Source organism: Scyliorhinus torazame, chromosome 9 (genome assembly GCF_047496885.1).
Source record: "Scyliorhinus torazame isolate Kashiwa2021f chromosome 9, sScyTor2.1, whole genome shotgun sequence".
Taxonomy (NCBI): domain Eukaryota; kingdom Metazoa; phylum Chordata; class Chondrichthyes; order Carcharhiniformes; family Scyliorhinidae; genus Scyliorhinus; species Scyliorhinus torazame.
Genome location: NC_092715.1, coordinates 264,727,734 through 264,747,669, shown reverse-complemented (window position 1 = coordinate 264,747,669; position 19,936 = coordinate 264,727,734). Strand labels below are relative to the sequence as shown.

The window sequence follows — 19,936 nt, the reverse complement described above, 5'->3', positions numbered from 1 at the left end:
TCACGCATGCGCGGATGACGCTCGTTATGCGGCGCCGGCCGCGTCATCTATGCGGCGCCGCTTTTACGCGGGCGACAATGCCTGGCGCGGGTAGATGACGCGGCCCCGGCCCTGGCCCATTGTCAGGGCCTGAATCGGTCGGGACCGGGGCCGTTCCGCGCCGTCGTGAACCTCGACGGCGTTCACGACGGCGCGGCCGCTTCGGCGCGGGGGTGGAGAATCCCGCCCAACAAATTTCAAAGGATAGAACAGTTTGAGAAGAAGGTGCTGATTAGTTGGCAAGTGGACTCTGATAGAGGTGTTGCCATGGAGAATGCACCAGAGAACTGTTAACTGCCAAGCTTTTCTTTCAGTCATATTCAAGTTCTGTACTGCCAAGTGACTATCGATGCTTTTAAGGGAAAGTCAGACAAACATACGGATAGAAGGATATGTGATGGGATGAGTTGAAGAGGGAGGTGGAAGCTCATATGGAGCATAAACAATGGCATATACCAGATGGGCTGAATGGCCTGGTTGTGTGATGATATGGATTTATGATGGAACGCACAATTTCCTGAACAATAATTTGTGAATTTATGCAACTAGTTCCGCTCTCTCCTCCTGGTGTACTGTTTTCTTCTCTTTCCACACCTCCTTGTTCACTTTGGGAGCTAAGTGGGACTAAGAATGAAGTACTTCTGAAGCTTCCTCACTTTGTGTTTCACAACCTGTCGCGTAGAATTTTACGCTCCTGACAATGTCGAGTAGTTACCTTCGCCTTGACTTCAGCTGCCACTTTCCGTTATTCCCCAATTCTTCGACAACGGGCGGGACACCAGCCTTGCCCGGGCTCCTCGCAATGTCAGCCTGCAACTGAGGTCGCCAATTCTGGCTTGACGTATTCTTGGAGATTTCATCATATGACCCCTGTTGCCATGTACCTTTAAGGGGGAATATCCCAAAATGCTGTCCAACACCATCCACCATGAGACAGGATGGGCAGCACGGTAGCTCAGTGGTTAGCACAATTGCTTCACAGCTCCAGGGTCCCAGGTTCGATTCCCCGCTGGGTCACTGTCTGTGCGGAGTCTGCACGTTCTCCCCGTGTCTGCGTGGGTTTCCTCCGGGTGCTCCGGTTTCCTCCCACAGTCCAAAGATGTGCAGGTTAGGTGGATTGGCCAGGCTAAATTGCCCTTAGTGTCCAAAATTGCCCTTAGTGTTGGGTTGGGTTATGGGGATAGGGTGGGGGTGTGGGCTTTCCACATCTCATCCTCGAACCGCTCCAAGCTCTCCTACTGCCTCCATCCCAAGCAGAACTTCAAAAATGTTCCCGTACCAGCCTCCCGTACCAGAACTTCCCGTACCAGCCTCCCCGAACAGGCGCCGGAATGTGGCGACTAGGGGCTTTTCACAGTAACTTCATTTGAAGCCTACTTGTGACAAGAAGCGATTTTCATTTCATTCATTTCAAAATTAACAGTCGCTGATTCCAGAGCGAAGGGGCTGCCTTCAGGGGACTGAAGGACATTAACCTCACTCTGATTTGGGTGGGATCTTACAAGGCGCTGCAGCCGCCCCACCGTGGCGTCCTCGCCCCGTGCGGGGGCTGCCAACATGGCAGATCCCAGGATCAGGAGATCCCTCCCTCAACGGAAAAGGAATCCAGGATGGCGATGGCGCGCACTGACTGGACCGCGCCACAGAGAGCTAGCACGGACTCTGGGCTGAATGGCCTTCTTGCGTGCCGTAATAACCCCGCAACTCTGAGTCAGGGAACCCAACACACACAAACATAAACACTCCACTGACAGGGCTCCAGAACGTGGCACGATCCTGGTGAGGGCAAGGGAAAGGGGAATCACTGCTGGATTTGCAGCCAATGGCAGGAATGCTTGACTCATCCTTTTTACTGCCATAGGATGAGGATTCAGGAAATAGAGACACCTGCAAATAACGGCTCTTGAGGCAATTCCTGATGCGGGCATTCCTCATTTCCAGCTTTCACCATAGGGGCGAAACACACAAACCACAAACGTGCTTCTAATGTTGGAGACTTCCTCTGCCACATTATTCCAGGCTGTCTGAATGGTTATTGGTTTTTGCAGGTCGTGTTTGAAGTGGCATTCAGCAGCACAAAAGGAGGCTACGCCGCACTGGATGATATCTCTTTCTCCTCGCAGTTCTGCAATAACAGAACAGGTGAGCCATCCCATTTTCCCCTTTTTAACCAAACAACCTGTCAATCAGCCCAGTGTTTTTTCATCTCCCAACAAAGGCATTTTCTGTCTGTGAAGCATGCTTTTCCTGGCGCGCAGTGCTCCGGCGTGAAGTCCAACGCAAGCTGGAGGAGCAGCATCTCGTATTCCGATTACGCACGTTGCAGCCCGCAGGACTCAATATTGAGTTCAGCAACTTTAAACTGCAACCTGTCTCCTCCTTAAACCTTTTTGTATTAACATTTCACACATATTGTCTCAATGCAATAACACTCCACCCCCCCCCCCCCCCCCCCACCACGCCCGCCCCCTCCCACACCAGACCACCTATCTCGTGTTCTTAAAACTGCTACATCTTGTGGCAATCTTTACAGTTTAATATCCAACACATTCTCCTTCTCTTCAGTTCTGATGAAGAGCCAACCGGGCTCGAAGAATTAACTGTTTTCCCTCCCTGCTGAATGTTTCCACCATCCCCTGTTCTTGTTTCAAATTCCAGCGCCTGGCGTATTTTGCTTATTTTCTGTCTCTGTTGACCGCCAGTAATATTAAAGAGTATGAACACAGCACCATGATTGGCCAGCCTACATTACCTGTTCAACCCAATGAAGGCTACCTTGAGCTTGGTGAGGTCTGTCACTATCACTATGTATTCTCCCTGCCGATCGAGGTGTAGCCTTGAATCTATAAGACGGGAAAAATTCCAACTTTGATCCCTAGGCATTGCTGAACTAGCTCACTGTAGTCTGCCAATTGGAGAGAGTTGGAGGGAGAGGCTTCAGTTGGGGATCAGATGTTTTCCCACCCTGCTGGTGATCTCGGGAGGAAACCACCTCGGCGTGGGCATTAACTGAGGGTGATGGCCTTCCCTTTCCCTCTTTCCGCTGTTTCAAAGAATTTACAGTGCAGAAGGAGGCCATTCGGCCTATCGAGTCTGCACCGGCTCTTGGAAAGAGCACCCTACCCAAGGTCAACACCTCCACCCTAACCCCATCACCCAGTAACCCCACCCAACACTAAGGGAAATTTTGGACACTAAGGGACAATTTAGCACGGCCAATCCACCTAACCTGCACAGCTTTGGACTGTGGGAGGAAACCCACGCACACATAGAGGAAACCCACGCACACACAGAGGAAACCCACGCACACACAGAGGAAACCCACGCACACACAGAGGAAACCCACGCACACACAGGAAACCCACGCACACGTTTCGAATTCAGTAACCTGTCAATGCTCATTGCCTCGCCCCACACACGAAGACAGGTCATCTGAGAATGATGCCTGGAGTCTGCCTATCGAACGCTTCTGGAGAAATGACTGTGGTAGGCTATATTAGGGGTATCGCGGTACCTAGGTGGGATGTACCTTATACTGTAGTTTGAGTGGTGGAACCTGCCTGCTGGTTCCGCCCAGCAGGCGGAGCATAAGAGTCTGTGTTTCACCCACAGCAGTCATTCTGTACCGGAGCTGCTGGGGTAACTCCTTGTTCATTAAAGCCTTCAATTGGACTACAATCTCGCTTCAGTAGTGATTGATCGTGCATCAATGACTATGTAGAAACGGTCCATCCAGCTCAACCACCTATGCTGGCATTTATCTTCCACTTGTCCCATGTGTCTGTCCTGTTCCCAAATCTCTTCCTTCTCCCTTACTCGCTCCAGCTTCTTTCTCCCCTTATTTTGCCCCCATCATGGCTCTCTGTGCCCTCGCACTGGAACGCACCAGGCATGCGATTGCCCTCCTGACCATCTTCCTCCTTTTTGACGCAGCTTTCGCCTCTGTGAGAAGCACGTTCTTCAACAAAAGGGGTGCTTGGTAAAAGAAACTTGCTGTCACCTTTAACACTGTTTTCCCGCATGCCTAACGCTCGCTTCGCCCCCGGTCTCAGCACGTATTCTTTCTGCGATGCTGGGAAATAAAACAGCCTTTGGTAGGAAAAGCATGCTTCAAAGTCTGTGTGCAGTGTGATGTGTTGGGTGTTCTGGATCACATACAGGTCACCAACACTTGAAGTAGTGCAACACTATTTTATTAAAAGGTTAACTATTTAAACATACTTGAACTGTGGGTAAATACGGTACCAGCTAAAGACCTTTGCCTTGTCCTAACCAGTTGATGCACTCAGCACATGGTGAATGTCTGTGTTGCAGGCTGTGAGCTCTGTTCTCCTAGCTAGCTGCTACTCAAATGAGCGGGAACTCTGATGCCCCCTGTCTTTATAGTACGTGTGCTCTCACTGGTGGTTGGCTGCGGTGTTGTGTGTGTTGATTGGTCCCACTGTGTGTCCATCAGTGTGTGTCTGCACCACGATATACTGGTGTATATTATGACACAGTGTCTATCGCAGTAACTCGATCAGGAGTCGCCAGTTCTTCCAGCATTGTCTCGGAATCTCCGGGGATTGATCTGTCGAAAGGAGAAAGATCTCATGAGCGTATTAAATCTTTTTTTTAAATCTTAGAAGGTTTTTGATTACTAGTTATAAAAATGTTGGGCTTTTGAGGGCAAGAATAAAGGCCGCTCGATAGTCAATCAAGAATCCGAGAGCGAATTGTTTGCTTCCCAGTTGGAATGAGAAGGGTGCACATGCATGGGTTACCCATGGCAACTGTTTGGAAATGGGAGATCTTGCGATGAAACCTTGCAAAGTGCAGTACGACCAGACTTGGCAATCCAAGGCTTAACTGTATTGCAAATAGCAGTGAAATCATTCTCCGTTTGAACCTGTTCCTGCAAATGATCTCACTGGCAACAGGATTGTTACCATTAAGTACACTCAGTATTCTTGCCCATTTTAATTGCATTCTTTACTGTCCAATTGCCTCACCAAGACTGATGACTGTTATTGCATTTAGAATCTATTTTAAGTGCAGTGCGATAAACGTGCACACCCATGTTGCACATTTTTTCCGGACAAGTTAACATCAGGCGAAGGAAGAAATTGGTGCGCTGTTAAGTCTTTCCTCTGTGTGCAGCATCAGCTAGTAGTGTTTTTGTAGAAGCTGAATTGCTAATTGTTTTACTGTCCAAGTTGAGTTTTCTTTTTCCTGGGCTGAGCAAAGCATATGACTAGAAATCTCGACCTGGACATTGGTGTGAATCCATTCGCTGACCGTTGACCGTTTCAGATCTGGCACAGGCTGAATGCCGTGACATTCTTCAGTGGGAACGTAGAGCTTTTCTTTCTTTTGTGTTTTTTGCCAAATTCTCCAAATGTAAACCCCACACCCATTGTGCAATCTGTAAACAAAATAGAAAAACCTCAGTCCTGACCTGGAGCAATTTTTGTTTTTCTGAAGAGCGAAACTGAGAATCGGCCATTTGCTTTTTGTGCAGGAGCATTTTCGAATTTTCTGTAACTCTTTTACAAGTGGGTGTGAGGATTGTTTTGCTATGCTCTTGATGTAGCATAAGCTGCTTCCTTGATGTGCACTCTGACAAAGGAAGGTTCAGACTTGGAGATAGCTTTAAAACGTTTATTAAACTGTTAACAATTCTCCTACTTGGATTCGACTCTACGGTTAATCCTGCTATAGCTACTCAGACTGACGAACCAGTCTACTACAATCCACGTGGTGGGTGTGATGTGTTTCAAATCAACCCTGTGTACACACTGAGTGTCTCCACTGGAAGGAGACTGAGCATGTGTGCTGAGTCCTTATATATGGGTTGGTATAATGCCCTCCTGTGGTAGTGTCACCTCTGTGTGTATCGTGAATGCCCATTGGCCGTGTCCTATCTTACTGACCTATTGGTTGACTGTCTGTGTGTCATGTCTCTGGTGCTCCCTCTAGTGTCTAGCTAGGTGTAGTGTATGTACAGTAACCCTTTGTGTACTTACAGTGATGTATATCACCACAAGGATAACGATGATGGGAAGGGGGGGGGGGGGGGCGGCGGGCACTACCTCTGCTTTACACCACTAACCCTCCTGCACCCTTTTCACAAGTTGGTGCGGGGGAAGGGGTTAAAGTCGGCGCTTTTGTCAAACTCCATATTGGCATAAGTCTATATCGATCATCTCTTGCTCCCAATAAATACTCAAGTGAGTTCTGAAGCTATCAATGTGATGTGGCCCATACTAGAAGCACTGATGGATTTCACCCAGTCTTGGTGGCAGGTTTAGCTGTGTCTGAGTAGTGTTCGAATGATGCCCATCCCAGTCACCCCATCCTGCTTTACGCTCACAATTGCCCGGTTAGAAACGGCATTTTCTGTCTTTGTTGAAATAAAGAACTCGTCTTTGACCCATCTGTGGCGAATTGTGACTTCGACCAGGGCCTCTGCAATTATTCCCAAAGCCATAATGATGGTACCAAGTGGACGAGACTGGTTCGAAAAGCCAATGCGTTCCGATTTGGAGACCACACAAGCGGAGAAGGTAAGAATGAAGTTGCATCTGTGTGGTAAATCATGTGGTGGTCATCTTATTCTCCGGGTGTCCAGGGAAGGGCTGCAGTCGTTAGGATTAAACTAATATGATGTTCAACATTTTTTTATATAACTTTTTTATTGGGTTTTTGTTATGATGTTCAACATGTCAGAAGGATGTGGTCTTTATAAAAGAAAGATAATTGGTAATTTCTTTATGGGTACACTGCAAACTTATAACATATTAACTGAAGTGTTGTTGCATCATTTTATAGGGCACGGTTTTCCCTAAATAATCAAGCACAGTGAGCATTAATAGTAAACATACTCACTTAATCAAACTCCGAATAATTGTGCATGTGGAAGTTGGAGTGGGGGGATCTTACGAAAAAACTGGGGGGGATTGGGTTGGGATACGGCCCAGCTGTCATGGTCGTTTTGGGAATAGAGCCCTAAATATTGCCGAATCATCTGGAAGCTCATGCAGCTATGCTAACGATAGCCCTGGGTAGCATTCTCAACTCAGAGTCAGAAGGCTATGGGCCCATATCACACCTTAGAGCAGTGATGGGCAAGCTAGGCCAGTGAGTGGGTCGTATGAGTGGCCCTTCCTCGTCTTCTGGGCCGTAAGTTTTAAATCTGGCGGGTTCACCAACTCCGACCCTTGAATACATTTAACACACGCTGCATATCTCACAGCGAATTATGGTCAATTATTCATATGTTAATAGATCTGTCATAAAATCAAAATAAATATTGACACTTGATTGGACACAGAAGGAACGCACGGCTCTCACAGTCAGTGTTGTGAGCAATCGGCTCGCACCTCACTTCATTCTCCCTCGCTTTACGTGCGAATCACTTCAGCAATTCCAGTCGGAAAAATCTAGGCGGCCGGAACGTGCAAACCCAGCACAGTGGCTGCGATTCATTGACTGTAAAGAACTTTGAGACATTGAAAAAGGCGCCGTATCAATGCAGGACGTTGTTGTCTCGGTTCACATTCCGGCAATGGAGTTGATATGTTTAGCTTCCCCATTTTAAGTTGAGGGAGGCCCAGTTGCTTTTCACCCCAGGCACACGATCTGTCAGATTCCGTTTCCCTTTCCCAGGCGGTGAAGAGGAGAGTTTATTGCTCGGCGTTCCAAGGTGCTGTGCCACAGACAAATAAGGCACATGTTTGTGACCTCAATTTCCTACATGGCAGGTTTTGGATCTTATCATTGGACACTAAATATATGTGCTGGGTAGGTTGATCGGCCGCACTAAATTGCCACTTAATTGAGGAAAAAAGAAATTGGGTGGCGGCACGGTAGCACAGTGGTTAGCACCGTTGCTTCACAGCGCCAGGGTCCCGGGTTCGATTCCCGGCCTGGGTCACTGTCTGTGCGGAGTCTGCACGTTCTCCCTGTGTCTGCGTGGGTTTCCTCCGGGTGCTCCGGTTTCCTCCCACAAGTCCCGAAAGACGTGCTTGTTAGGTAATTTGGACATTCTGAATTCTCCCTCTGTGTACCCGAACAGGCGCTGGAATGTGGCGACTAGGGGATTTTCACGGTAACTTCATTGCGGTGTTAATGTAAGCCTACTTGTGACAATAAAAATTATTATTACATCCTCGTAGCCGTAACAATTCCAATTCGCCGTAAGCTTCAGCTCATCCTCACGTTTACTACCTAAATCCTAATTTACACCAAGCCTTGTTCACCCATCAGCCCTTGCTGACTGACATTGCCTCCAGGTCCGGTAACGCCTCGAATTTGAAACTCTCGACCTTCTTTCCAAATCCACCGTCTCACTCCCTGCCTTTCTCAGACATCGCCTCCAGCTCCACAACCCACCCTCCCAGGTCTCTGCGTTCCACCAGTTCTGATTCTCTTGTGCATTTCCAGCTCCTGTTACTCCCGCTCTTGGCCGTACCTTCAGCTGCCCTGGGCCCCAAGCCCTGGAATTCCATCCTTAAACCTCGCCGTCTCTCTTTCCTCCCTTTAAAATGTTCCTTAAATCCTACCTCTTTGGTTTGTAGTCAGTTATCCTAGAACCTCCACATGTGGCCGAGCGTCAAATTCGGTGTGATAATGTTCCTGAGCAGGATCTTGTGATGACGTTTAAAGGCGCTGCATAAATTAAAGTAGTTGTTGTTGAGGGGACAATAGTCAGCATGCAAGTCAGTCTTGGTTGCTTTGCCCCAACATCTAGTGACTGGTTTGAGTGGCGCCTGGAGCAGGTGATTTTCAAAGCAGCTGAGAAAATGACAAAATTAAATAGAGACTCTGGGCGGGATCTTCCCAAAGGGGATCAAAAGTCGCCGAGCGAGCGGGTTTAGCTGCCTGTTTCCCCAACACTCGCAGTACTGAGAAACACATCGCTATTCAACTCGACTCACTTTTAATATGGGGCCTAAACGGGGAACGGGCGGCCGAGCTCGCACATGTCCCCGTTTTTTACAATGGGGAGCTCCGCTCGCCAGAATTCCCCAATGTAGCGAGCGATCGGGACGACATTTTTAAATTCGTCCCGATCTCCGAGAAGATTTGCCAAAAACTGATCCTGCCCATTGTGGGCGGGATTCCCTTGCAACGTCTCGCGAGATTGCGTTGAATCCCGCCAGGTGTTGTGGGCTGGGTAGATCCCGGAAGCTGGGGGGGTCTCCCGGCTTTCACTGGCCACGCTATGCCTGCGCCCAATATGTCGCCTGGCAGGTTTAATCCTGCGAGCTACTGGTCAGTAAAAAGTGTCGGCGGGGGGTTGGTCTGCCACTATTCTGGGCCCCTGGTAACAATCAGAGCCACCGCCCCCACAGTTCTCCCTGCCTGCGCCCATCTTTCACAACCCTCTACCAACCCCCACCTCCCTCAACCAGCTTAAGCCCCGCCGATATCCCAGAATTGCCTGGGGTCCGGGCATCCATGTTTACTCTCCATCTCCCTCTCCTGCAGTACCGGCAGTGGCCACCGCACCCTGTGGTGCTGCCGGTACAGCAGCACTGCCGCCCTCTGATTGGCCGACAAGCCAATGAGATGGGGCCTCCTCCTGGAGAGGGCCGGAAGTCTCACCTTATAATAATTAGCCCGTTAGCCAAAGGATTGAAGTGGGTTTAACTGACCAAGAGTGGGCTTTCCCCCAACATTTACGCTGTGACACGGGGGGGGGAGGGGGGGGGGGGTGCTTGCCCTTGGCGTAGAATCCAGTCTCAGGATTCATGACGGCCATTCAGCCCATTGCGTCCATGGCAGCTCACGTGAATATACTCCAGTTCCATTTCCCTGCTTTACCCTGTGCAAGTTTATTTCCCGCAAGTTCCCATCTCATTTTCTTTCAAAGCCTGTGATCGTCTCCGCTTCCACCACGGGTTCCGGAATTTTCTGCTGTTCTCCTCACTGTTGCGATGGGTCCAACATCCTAGATTTTTTTTCATTGTTTATCTCAGAGAGGCAGATGTGTTTCTGTGATCCGAAATCCATCTGGTAATACTTCTGTGTGACTTGCAATCAGTTTAATGCTTGCGACTTATGATCGAAAACTTCCCCCAGACTATCAGTCTTCAGTAAATGTAACCTGCTTAGGCAGCTGGGATTAGGTGAGGATTTGGGGATTGAAGAAGTTGGAGATCGAGCCAGAAAATAGGGATTCCAGCGAGGAGACATAGCTTTTGTGAAAAGTAAAATTGTGATTCCCATGCTAACTCCTAGAATATGCCACAAGCAGCTTACTGTAGATGGATCATTAATTTCCCATCAAATCGTCTGTTTACCCGAGAATGGTGAGAATGTGGAACTCACTAAGTTTTGGACGCCTCGGGACAATTTATCATGGCCAATCCACCTAACCCGCACATCGCTGGACTGTGGGAGGAAACCGGAGGAAACCCACACAGACATGGAGAGAACGTGCAAACTCCACACAGACAGTCACCCGAGGCCGGAATCGAACCTGGGGTCCCTGGCGCTGTGAGGCAGCAGTGCTAACCACTGAGCCACCGTGCCGCCCAGCTTCTGTACGAAAAGCATTGGAAAGATGGTGAATTGACCTGTCACTAAGATATAACTGCCAGAGGACATTTTAATCTAACCTGTTCACCCAGGACACTGATGGGATTGGGGCAACACTGCTTTCACTTTCTGTCCCGACTCATTTGAAGTCGGTATTGAGTGCGATGTAAGACTAGTCTCCTTACCTCAGGAAGATTATACTTGTATTGGAGGCAGTTCAGAGAATGTTCTCTAGGCCGATCCCTGGGATAATCCCATGAGGTGAAGTTGAACAGGTCGGTCCTCCACTCCAGAGTTTAGAGGTGATCTCATCGAAACATGTAAAGGGCAGCACGGTAGCACAGTGGTTAGCACTGTGGCTTCACAGCGCCAGGGTCCCGGGTTCGATTCCCCGCTGGGTCACTGTCTGTGCGGAGTCTGCACGTTCTCCCCGTGTCTGCGTGGGTTTCCTCCGGGTGCTCCGGTTTCCTCCCACAGTCCAAAGACGTGCCGGTTAGGTGGATTGGCCGTGTTAAATTGCCCTTAGTGACCAAAAAGGTTCGGAGGGGTTATTGGGTTACGGGGATAGGGTGGAAGTGAGGGCTTAAGTGGGTCGACGCAGACTCGCTGGGCCGAATGGCCTCCTTCTGCACTGTATGTTCTATGTACTTGATAGGGTGGATACTGAGGGAGCGTTTAACCAGATGGGAGAATGCGGAACCAGGGACATAGTTTCAGAATAAGGGATCTCCGTTTAAGATGCCGGAGGAATTTCTTCTCTCAGGAGGTCTTTAGCATTCAAGGTTGAGATGGACAGATTTTTTTTATTTAAAAAAAAAAAAAATGTTCACAAAATATCAACAACAAAATACAGAAAGAAAAGAACACCCCCCCCCCCCCCCCACCCCCCACCGGTATACATAAATAATAAATTAACAGCCTTCATCAACACAAAAGCAAATATACAAGCCCACTCAAGAATCTTGCCAGCCCCCCCCCATATCTTCTAACGTTCTGCCAGGAAGTCTAGGAACGGTTGCCACCGCCTGAAGAACCCTTGCACCGATCCCCTTAAGGCAAATTTCACCCTCTCCAATTTAATAAACCCCGCCACATCGCTGATCCAGGATTCCACGCTTGGGGGCCTCGCATCCTTCACTGAAGAAGAATCCTTCGCCGGGCTACCAGGGTCGCAAAGGCCAGAATTCCGGCCTCTTTCGCCCCCTGCACTCCCGGCTCCTCTGCCACCCCAAATATTGCGAGCCCCCAGCCCGGCTTGACCCTGGAACCTACCACCCTCGACACCGTCCCTCGCTACGCCCTTCCAAAAGTCCTCCAGCGCTGGGCACGCCCAGAACATGTTGGTGTGGTTTGCTGGGCTCCCTGAGCACCTAACACACCTGTCCTCGCACCCAAAGAACCGGCTCATCCTTGCCCCGGTCATGTGAGCCCTATGCAGCACCTTGAATTGTATGAGGCTGAGCCTCGCGCAAGAGGAGGAAGAGTTCACTCTCCCCAGGGCATCCGCCCACGTCCCCTCGTCAATCTCCTCACCAAACTCCTCCTCCACCGAGGCCTCCTCCTCCTGCATCACCTGATACGTTGCCGAGATCCTCCCCTCTCCAACCCACACCCCTGACAGCACCCGGTCCTGGACCCCGCATGGCGACAGCAGTGGGAACTCCACCACCTGCCGCGGAACAAACGCCCTTACCTGCATATATCTGAATGTGTTCCCCTGGGGAGCCCAAACTTCTCCTCCAGCTCACCCAGGCTCACCAACTTCCCGTCCACAAACAGGTCCCCCATCCTTCTAATACCTGCCCTGTGCCAGCTCAGGAACCCTCTGTCCATCCTCCCCGGGACAAACCGGTGGTTCCCCCGAATTGGGGACCACACCGAGGCCCCCACCTCCTCCCTGTGATGTCTCCATTGCCCCCAAATCTTGAGGGTGGCCGCCACCACCGGGCTCGTGGTATACCTCATTGGAGGAAGCGGCAGCGGCGCCGTCACCAGCGCCTCCAGGCTCGTGCCCACACAGGACGCCATCTCCAGCCTCTTCCATGCTGCCCCATCCCCCTCCATCACCCACTTACGCACCATCGCCACGTTGGAGGCCCAATAATACCCACAGAGGTTAGGCAGCACCAACCCCCCCCTATCCCTGCACCGCTCCTGGAACACCCTTCACAGAAACCCCATAATGCTCCTATTAACCCGCCTGAAGAAGGCCTTGGGGATCAGGATGGGGAGGCACTGGAACAGGAACAGAAATCTCGGGAGCACCGTCATTTTAACTGACTGCACCCTACCCGCCAGGGAGAGTGGCAGCACGTCCCACCTCTTAAACTCCTCCTCCATTTGCTCCACCAGTCTCGTGAAGTTAAACTTATGCAGGGCCCCCTAACTCCTAGCCACCTGGACCCCCAGGTACGTGAAACTTCTCTCCGCCCTTTTTAGTGGGAGCTCACCAATTCCCCTCTCCTGGTCCCCTGGGTGAACTACGAACAACTCGTTCTTCCCCATGTTGAGCTTGTACCCTGAGAAATCCCCGAACTCCCTGAGGATCCTCATTACCTCCGGCATTCCCCCCACCGGGTCCGCCACATGCAGCAGCAAGTCGTCCGCATAGGCGACACCCTATGCTCCTCCCCACCCCGCACCAACCCCCTCCAGTTCCTCGATTCCCTCAGTGCCATAGCCAGGGGTTCAATCGCCAGTGTAACCGAAAATACTCTGACCTCCTTCTGTTCATGGCCACAGATGCCACCGGGGCCTCACAGCAAGTTAACCCACCTGACAAACCCCTCCCCAAACCCGAACCTTTTCAGCACCTCCCACAGGTACCCCCGCTCTACCCTATCAAAGGCCTTCTCCGCATCCATCGCCGCCACTATCTCCGCCTCCCCTTCCACCGCCGGCATCATTATAACATTCAAGAGCCTCCGTACATTCGTATTCAGCTGTCTCCCTCTCACGAACCCCGTCTGATCCTCGTGAATGACTTGCGGCACACAGCCCTCTATCCTCGTGGCTAAAATCTTTGCCAACAACTTTGCGTCTACATTTAAGAGTGAGATCGGCTTGTATGATCCACATTGTAGGGGATCCTTGTCCCGCTTCAGGATCAAGGAGATCAGCGCCCGAGACATCGTCGGGGGCAGAGCCCCTCCTTCCTTGCCTCGTTAAAGGTCCTTACCAACAGAGGGCCCAGCAGGTCCGCATACTTCTTATAAAATTCGACCGGGAACCCATCTGGCCCCGGTGTCTTCCCCGCCTGCATGCTTCCTAGCCCTTTGACCAACTCCTCCAACCCAACCAACGCCCCCAGCCCCGTCACCTGCCCCTCCTCCACCTTCTGGAATCTCAACCTGTCCAGAAAGCGACCCATCCCTCCCTCCTCCAGTGGAGGCTTGGACCGATACAGTGCCTCGTAGAAGTCCCTGAAGACCCCATTGAGACCCACCCCACTTCGCACCATGCTCCCTCCCCCATCCTTAACTCCCCCGATCTCCCTAGCTGCCTCTCGCTTCCGAAGCTGGTGCGCCAGCATCCGGCTCGCCTTTTCTCCATATTCATATACCGCCCCCTGCACCTTCCTCCACTGCGCCTCCGCCTTCCTGGTGGTCAACAAATCGAACTCAGCCTGGAGGCTACGCCGCTCCCTAAGCAATCCATCCTCCGGGACCTCCGCGTACCTCCTGTCCACCCTCACCATCTCCCCCACCAGCCTCTCCCTCTCTCTTCTCCCTCCTCTCCTTATGGGCCCTAATGGAGATCAGCTCTTCCCTGACCACCGCCTTCAGCGCCTCCCAGACCACCCCACTTGGACCTCCGCGTTGTCATTAGCCTCCAGGTACCTTTCTCTGCACCCTCTGACCCGCCCGCTCACCTCCCTCGTCCGCCAGCAACCCCACCTCTAAGCGCCACAGCGGGCGCTGGTCCCTCTCCTCCCCTAGCTCGAGGTCTACCCAATGCGGAGTATGATCAGAAATGGCTATCGCCGAGTACTCCGTATCTTCCACTCTCGGAATCAGCGCCCTACTCGTAACAAAGAAGTCAATCCGGGAATAGGCCTTGTGGACATGGGAGAAGAATGAGAATTCCCTGGCCCCTGGCCTCGCAAACCTCCATGGGTCCACCCCTCCCATCTGGTCCATGAACCCCCTCAGTACCTTGGCCGCCGCCGGCCTCCTACCCGTCCTAGACCTGGAGCGATCTAGCGCCGGGTCCAGCACCGTATTGAAATCCACCCCCATTATCAGGCCCCCTGTCTCCAGGTCCGGAATCCGGCCCAGCACACGCCGCATGAAGCCCGCATCGTCCCAATTCAGGGCATATACATTGACCAACACCACCCGCTCCCCCTGCAGCTTGCCACTTACCATCACATACCTACCGCCATTGTCTGCCACAATGCTCGACGCCTCGAACGACACTCTCTTCCCCACCAAGATCGCCACCCCCCAATTTTTTGAATCCAACCCCGAATGAAACACCTGGCCTACCCACCCCTTTCTCGACCTTACCTGATCCGCCACCCTCCGGCGCGTCTCCTGAAGCATGGCCACATCCGCTTTCAACCTCTTCAGGTGCGCGAACACACGGGCCCGTTTGACCGGCCCGTTCAGTCCCCTTACGTTCCAGGTTATCAGCCGGATCGGGGGCTAGCCACCCCTCTCCCCCGCTGACTAGCCATATCCCCGCCTAGGCCAGTCACGTTCCCGCGCCCCCCGCACGGCCCGTTCCCCACAGCGGCAGACCCCCGCCCAAACCTCCTCTACAGACTCCAGCTCCCCCTTGGCCATTCCAGCAGCAACTAAGTCCACCCCTAGCTGCATTGCTCCCCCCATTGCACTCCCGTAAGTCTGCCAACTCCTGCTGACCCCGGCCACTCCCGCCACTCTCTCGACCCGACCCCTCTCAGTGTGGCCCTCCATGAGCCCACCCGGCGGACCCAACCGAAACAGTGCCCAACCAACCCCCGAAAAACAAAGAACCAACAATGAACAAAGAACCCCCATCAAAATACAACACAACAATCCCCAACCATCCCTTCACCGCGGCCCCCTGACCCTCAGTCCAAGTCCAATTTTTCAGCCTGAACAAAGGCCCATGCCTCCTCCGGGGACTCAAAATAATGATGTTGGTCCTTCTAGGTGACCCACAGTCGCGCCGGCTGCAGCATGCTGAACTTCACCCCCCTCCTGTGCAGCACCGCCTTCGCACGATTGTACCCGGCCCTCTTCTTCGCCATCTCCGCGCTCCAATCCTGGTAGATCCGGACCTCCGCGTTCTCCCACCTGCTGCTCCGCTCCTTCTTGGCCCACCTTGGCACGCACTCCCGATCAGCAAACCGGCGGAACCGCACCAGCCCCGCCCGTGGCGGCTCGCTGGGCTTGGGCCTCCTCGCCAGTACTCGGTGGGCCCCCTCCAGCTCCAGGGGCCCCTGGAAGGACCCCGCTCCCATCAGCGAATTCAGCATGGTGACCACGTAGGCCCCCACGTCCGACCCCTCCAATCCCTCCGGGAGGCCCAGGATCCGCAGATTCTTCCACCTCGACCGGTTCTCCATCTCCTCGAACCTCTCCTGCCATTTTTTATGGAGCGCCTCGTGCGCCTCCACCTTCACTGCTAGGCCTAGGATCTCATCTTCGTTCTCAGAGACCTTTTGCCGGACCTCCCGAATCGCCGCCCCTTGGGCCGTCTGGGTCTCCAGCAGCTTATCGATTGACGCCTTCATCGGCTCCAGCAGATCCGCTTACAGCTCCCTAAAGCAGCACTGAAGAAACTCCTGCTGCTCCTGCGCCCACTTCATCCACGCTGCCTGGTCTCCACCCGCCGCCATCTTGGTCTTCCTCCCTCGCACCTTCTTTTGCTTCACTGCCACTTTTTGGTCGCTCCGCTCCTGGTCCAAGCCATACACTATTGGGAGAATGTTGCTATCTCCTTCCCACACCGGGAAACGTCGAGCAAGCGCCGTTACGGGCTCTAAGAGCCCAAAAGTCAGTTTCTAGCGGGAGCTGCCGGACGTGCGACTTTGCTCTGCATAGCCGCAACCGGAAGTCGATAGACAGATTTTTGATTGACAAGGGAGTCAAAGGATTATAAGGAACAGGCAGAAAAGTGGGGTTCAGGCCAAGATCAGACCATCCATGATTTTCTCGAATGGAGGAGCAGGCTCGAGGGGCCGAACGGCCTACTCCTGTTCCTATTTCTTATGTTCGATATACCCAATCCCACGGCATTTCCGCCTGGTCTGATAGGTTAGAATTGTGCCCATTCATTCATTAAAGTCACCCAAGCACATTTGTACCCACGTCATTATCCGGAGACAAGGCAAATTCAACCCTGCTGATGTTCAGAAAGCTGAGTGGGTTCCTCCAGAAATCACGAGCACTTTGTGAAAGACCCAACACCGAAGATCCCGATCTTCGATGCTCCACAAAGCTCACAGCCGACAACCCAGAACCACATCCTCACAAAACCTGGGCAAGTATGGATGCCTGGGGAACAAATGGAGAATGTTTGCGAATGTGGTCATCCGGAACAGACAGTGGAACATCGAGCCACTCAACGTCCAATTCACAAATACAAAGGAGGCATCACCGCGGTGCACACCATTATTCCTGACACTATTATCTGACTTAACCGCGTGAACGTCCAATTGTTGCTCCATATCTACATCGGCCAGAAGAAAGAGGAGATTTAACACATTAATATTTTTAATTTATTCAACCCAAATTTGGAAATTGCAGCGAGGAATTCTGTGGCGACCTGTTTCTGTGGCGACCTGTTTCTGTGGCGACCTGTTTCTGTGGCGACCTGTTTCTATGGTGACCTGTTTCTGTGCTGACCTTTTAGTCCGATATGAAATACACTTTTTCACATCAATGTCATTCTTCAACTCCTTCACCCAGTTTGAACAATTATTTGAACTCCACAACTGGCAGCACGGTAGCATTTTTGGGCAACACGGTAGCATTGTGGATAGCACAATTGCTTCACAGCGCCAGGGTCCCAGGTTCGATTCCGGCTTGGGTCACTGTCTGTGCGGAGTCTGCACATCCTCCCCGTGTCTGCGTGGGTTTCCTCCGGGAGCTCCGGTTTCCTCCCACAGTCCAAAGATGTGCAGGTTAGGTGGATTGGCCATGATAAATTGCCCTTAGTGTCCAAAATTGCCCTTAGTGATGGGTGGGGTTACTGGGTTATGGGGATAGCGTGGAGGTCTTGACCTTGGGTAGGGTGCTTTTTCCAAGAGCCGGTGCGGACTCGATGGGCCGAATGGCCTCCTTCTGCACTGTAAATTCTATGATAATCTATGAACTAAAGGGCATCAATATAAAGTCACTAATAAATCCAGTAGGGAATTCATGAGAAACCTCTTTACCCAGAGAGTGTTGAGAATGTGGGACTCACTACCACAGGGAGTGGTCGAGGTGAATAGCGTAGGTGCAATGAATGGAAGCTGGAAATGAGGGTGAAAAAGTCGGAGGAATGGGAGATGTTTTACCGGTGGTGGGATTTCCTCCCTCCTCGTCCAAATGCTCAGCAGGGAACACATGCCCGCAAAGGCTGGCAGCTCCACAGCCATTTATTAATTGGCTGGGGGCAAGAATTCTGCCCTCAATCGGCAGGTAGTCCCACCTCGGAGAGCTCCCAGCTAACGCGGATTGGCTGGCACCTTGGCAGTCCCAGCAGCACTAGCGGGAATTGTGTCCAGGACTGGGGATAGCACCTGTCCCCGGATTAGAAGTCCCGGAGCCCGGGGATGGAGGGAGGTGAGGGAGCCTCACGGCAGGGACTGCTGGGGAGATGCAGGGGGGTCATGATAGACAACGAGAGTGGCAGTAATGGAGGTGCTACCAGCCTGAAAACCGTTTGGCAGGGATCCGTGGCGATAGAGGAAGATGGAGAGGTGCGAGGAGGCTGTTAAGGAGCATGCACACTAACATAGATGCGTTGGGCCTATGGCCTGTGTCTATTTAATCCTTTACCACGTAAATCAAATTCATGTTGCTGACGATCTCCAGATTCGGAGTCAAACCCTTCAAATTGTCTCCGGGAATTATTTGCATTTACAGAATTGTGTGCAATATTCCAATTTGCATTTACAGTTTCATTTCAGTCCCAGATATTCTCTCTCTGGCTTTTTACAGGAGGCTTTCTAATTTCCAACGCGAGGTTTGGATACCAGCAGGCATATGTCACTCGCCTGTCCGGCCCTCTTCTACTCGCCAATCTCCAGTACTGCTTGCAGTTCTTTTACGCCCAGAATCATTTTGTCACCGAGGATGCGCTCGCCGTCTACATCTCCGACGAAGAGGATCGTGTGCAAGAAAAGATCTGGTCAATCCCCAAATCCCACACGGGAATGTGGATGCAAGCAGAAGTGAACTATCACAGGCAGGAGCCCACAAAGGTAACCGGGCCAGTGACCTCCGGGCTGTGGGGTGGAAAATATTAATCGGGGTTCCTACTCCTAATTACCTGTTCGGTGCTTTCTGCTGGAAAATGCAAAAGGAGGCAATGGATTTATCTTCCTTCCAGAACTTTCTGTTTTATATTCAGCAGGACATCGGTGGAGAGAGAAACCGAGTTCGTTACACAATTTTTTTTTCAGCACTTTCTGTTTTTATCTCAAATTTCCAGCATCCGCCGTATTTTGCTTTTATTTCTGGACTTTGCCGTTCCCCCCTCCCAAATACAATAATAATCTGACCACCATATACAAAAGGCACAAGTCAGGAGTGTGATGGAATACTCTCCACTTACTTCGATGACTGAGGCTCCAACTAACACTCCAGGAACAAAGAGAACAAAGAACAATGCAGCACAGGAACAGGCCCTTCGGCCCTCCAAGCCTGTACCCGTCATGATACCAACCTTTGCGAAAACCCTCAGCACTTCCTTGTGCCGTATCCCTCTATACCCGTCCTGTCCATGTGTTTGTCAAGATGCCTTTTGAACGCTGTTAATGTATCTGCTTCCACAACCTCCCCTGGCAACGTGTTCCAGACACTCACCCTCTGTGTAAAAAACCTGCCTCGCACATCTCCTCTAAACTTTTCCCCATGGACCTCAAACCTCTGCCTCCTGGTGACTGACCCCTCCACCCTGGGAAAGAGTGCCTGCCCATCCACTCTATCCATGCCCCTCACAATCTTGTAGACCTCTATCAGGTCGCCCCTCAACCTCTGTCTTTCTAATGAAAACAGTCCAAGTCTATTCAGCCTCTCCGCATAGCTAACACCCTCCAGACCAGGCAACATCCTGGTAAACCTCCTCTGCACCCTTTCCAAAGCCTCCACATCCTTCTGGTAGTGTGGCAACCAGAACTCGATGCCCCGTCCAATGAAGGCAAACATTCCATATGCTTTCTTGACGACCTTGT

The 19,936-nt window shown here is 51.7% G+C and overlaps 1 protein-coding gene across 4 annotated transcripts in view; it reads left to right on the top strand.

The window, feature by feature from the left end:
• The window catches only part of mamdc2a (MAM domain containing 2a), a 154,566-nt gene that overhangs the window by 102,066 nt on the left and 32,564 nt on the right, over positions 1-19,936 (top strand). For all 4 annotated transcript variants that reach the window (XM_072517392.1, XM_072517391.1, XM_072517393.1 and 1 more), the window contains exons 7-9: positions 2,088-2,181; positions 6,438-6,584; positions 18,702-18,964. In XM_072517392.1, coding sequence (XP_072373493.1) covers positions 2,088-2,181; positions 6,438-6,584; positions 18,702-18,964 — 504 coding nt within the window. The remainder of the gene's footprint in view (positions 1-2,087; positions 2,182-6,437; positions 6,585-18,701; positions 18,965-19,936) is intronic.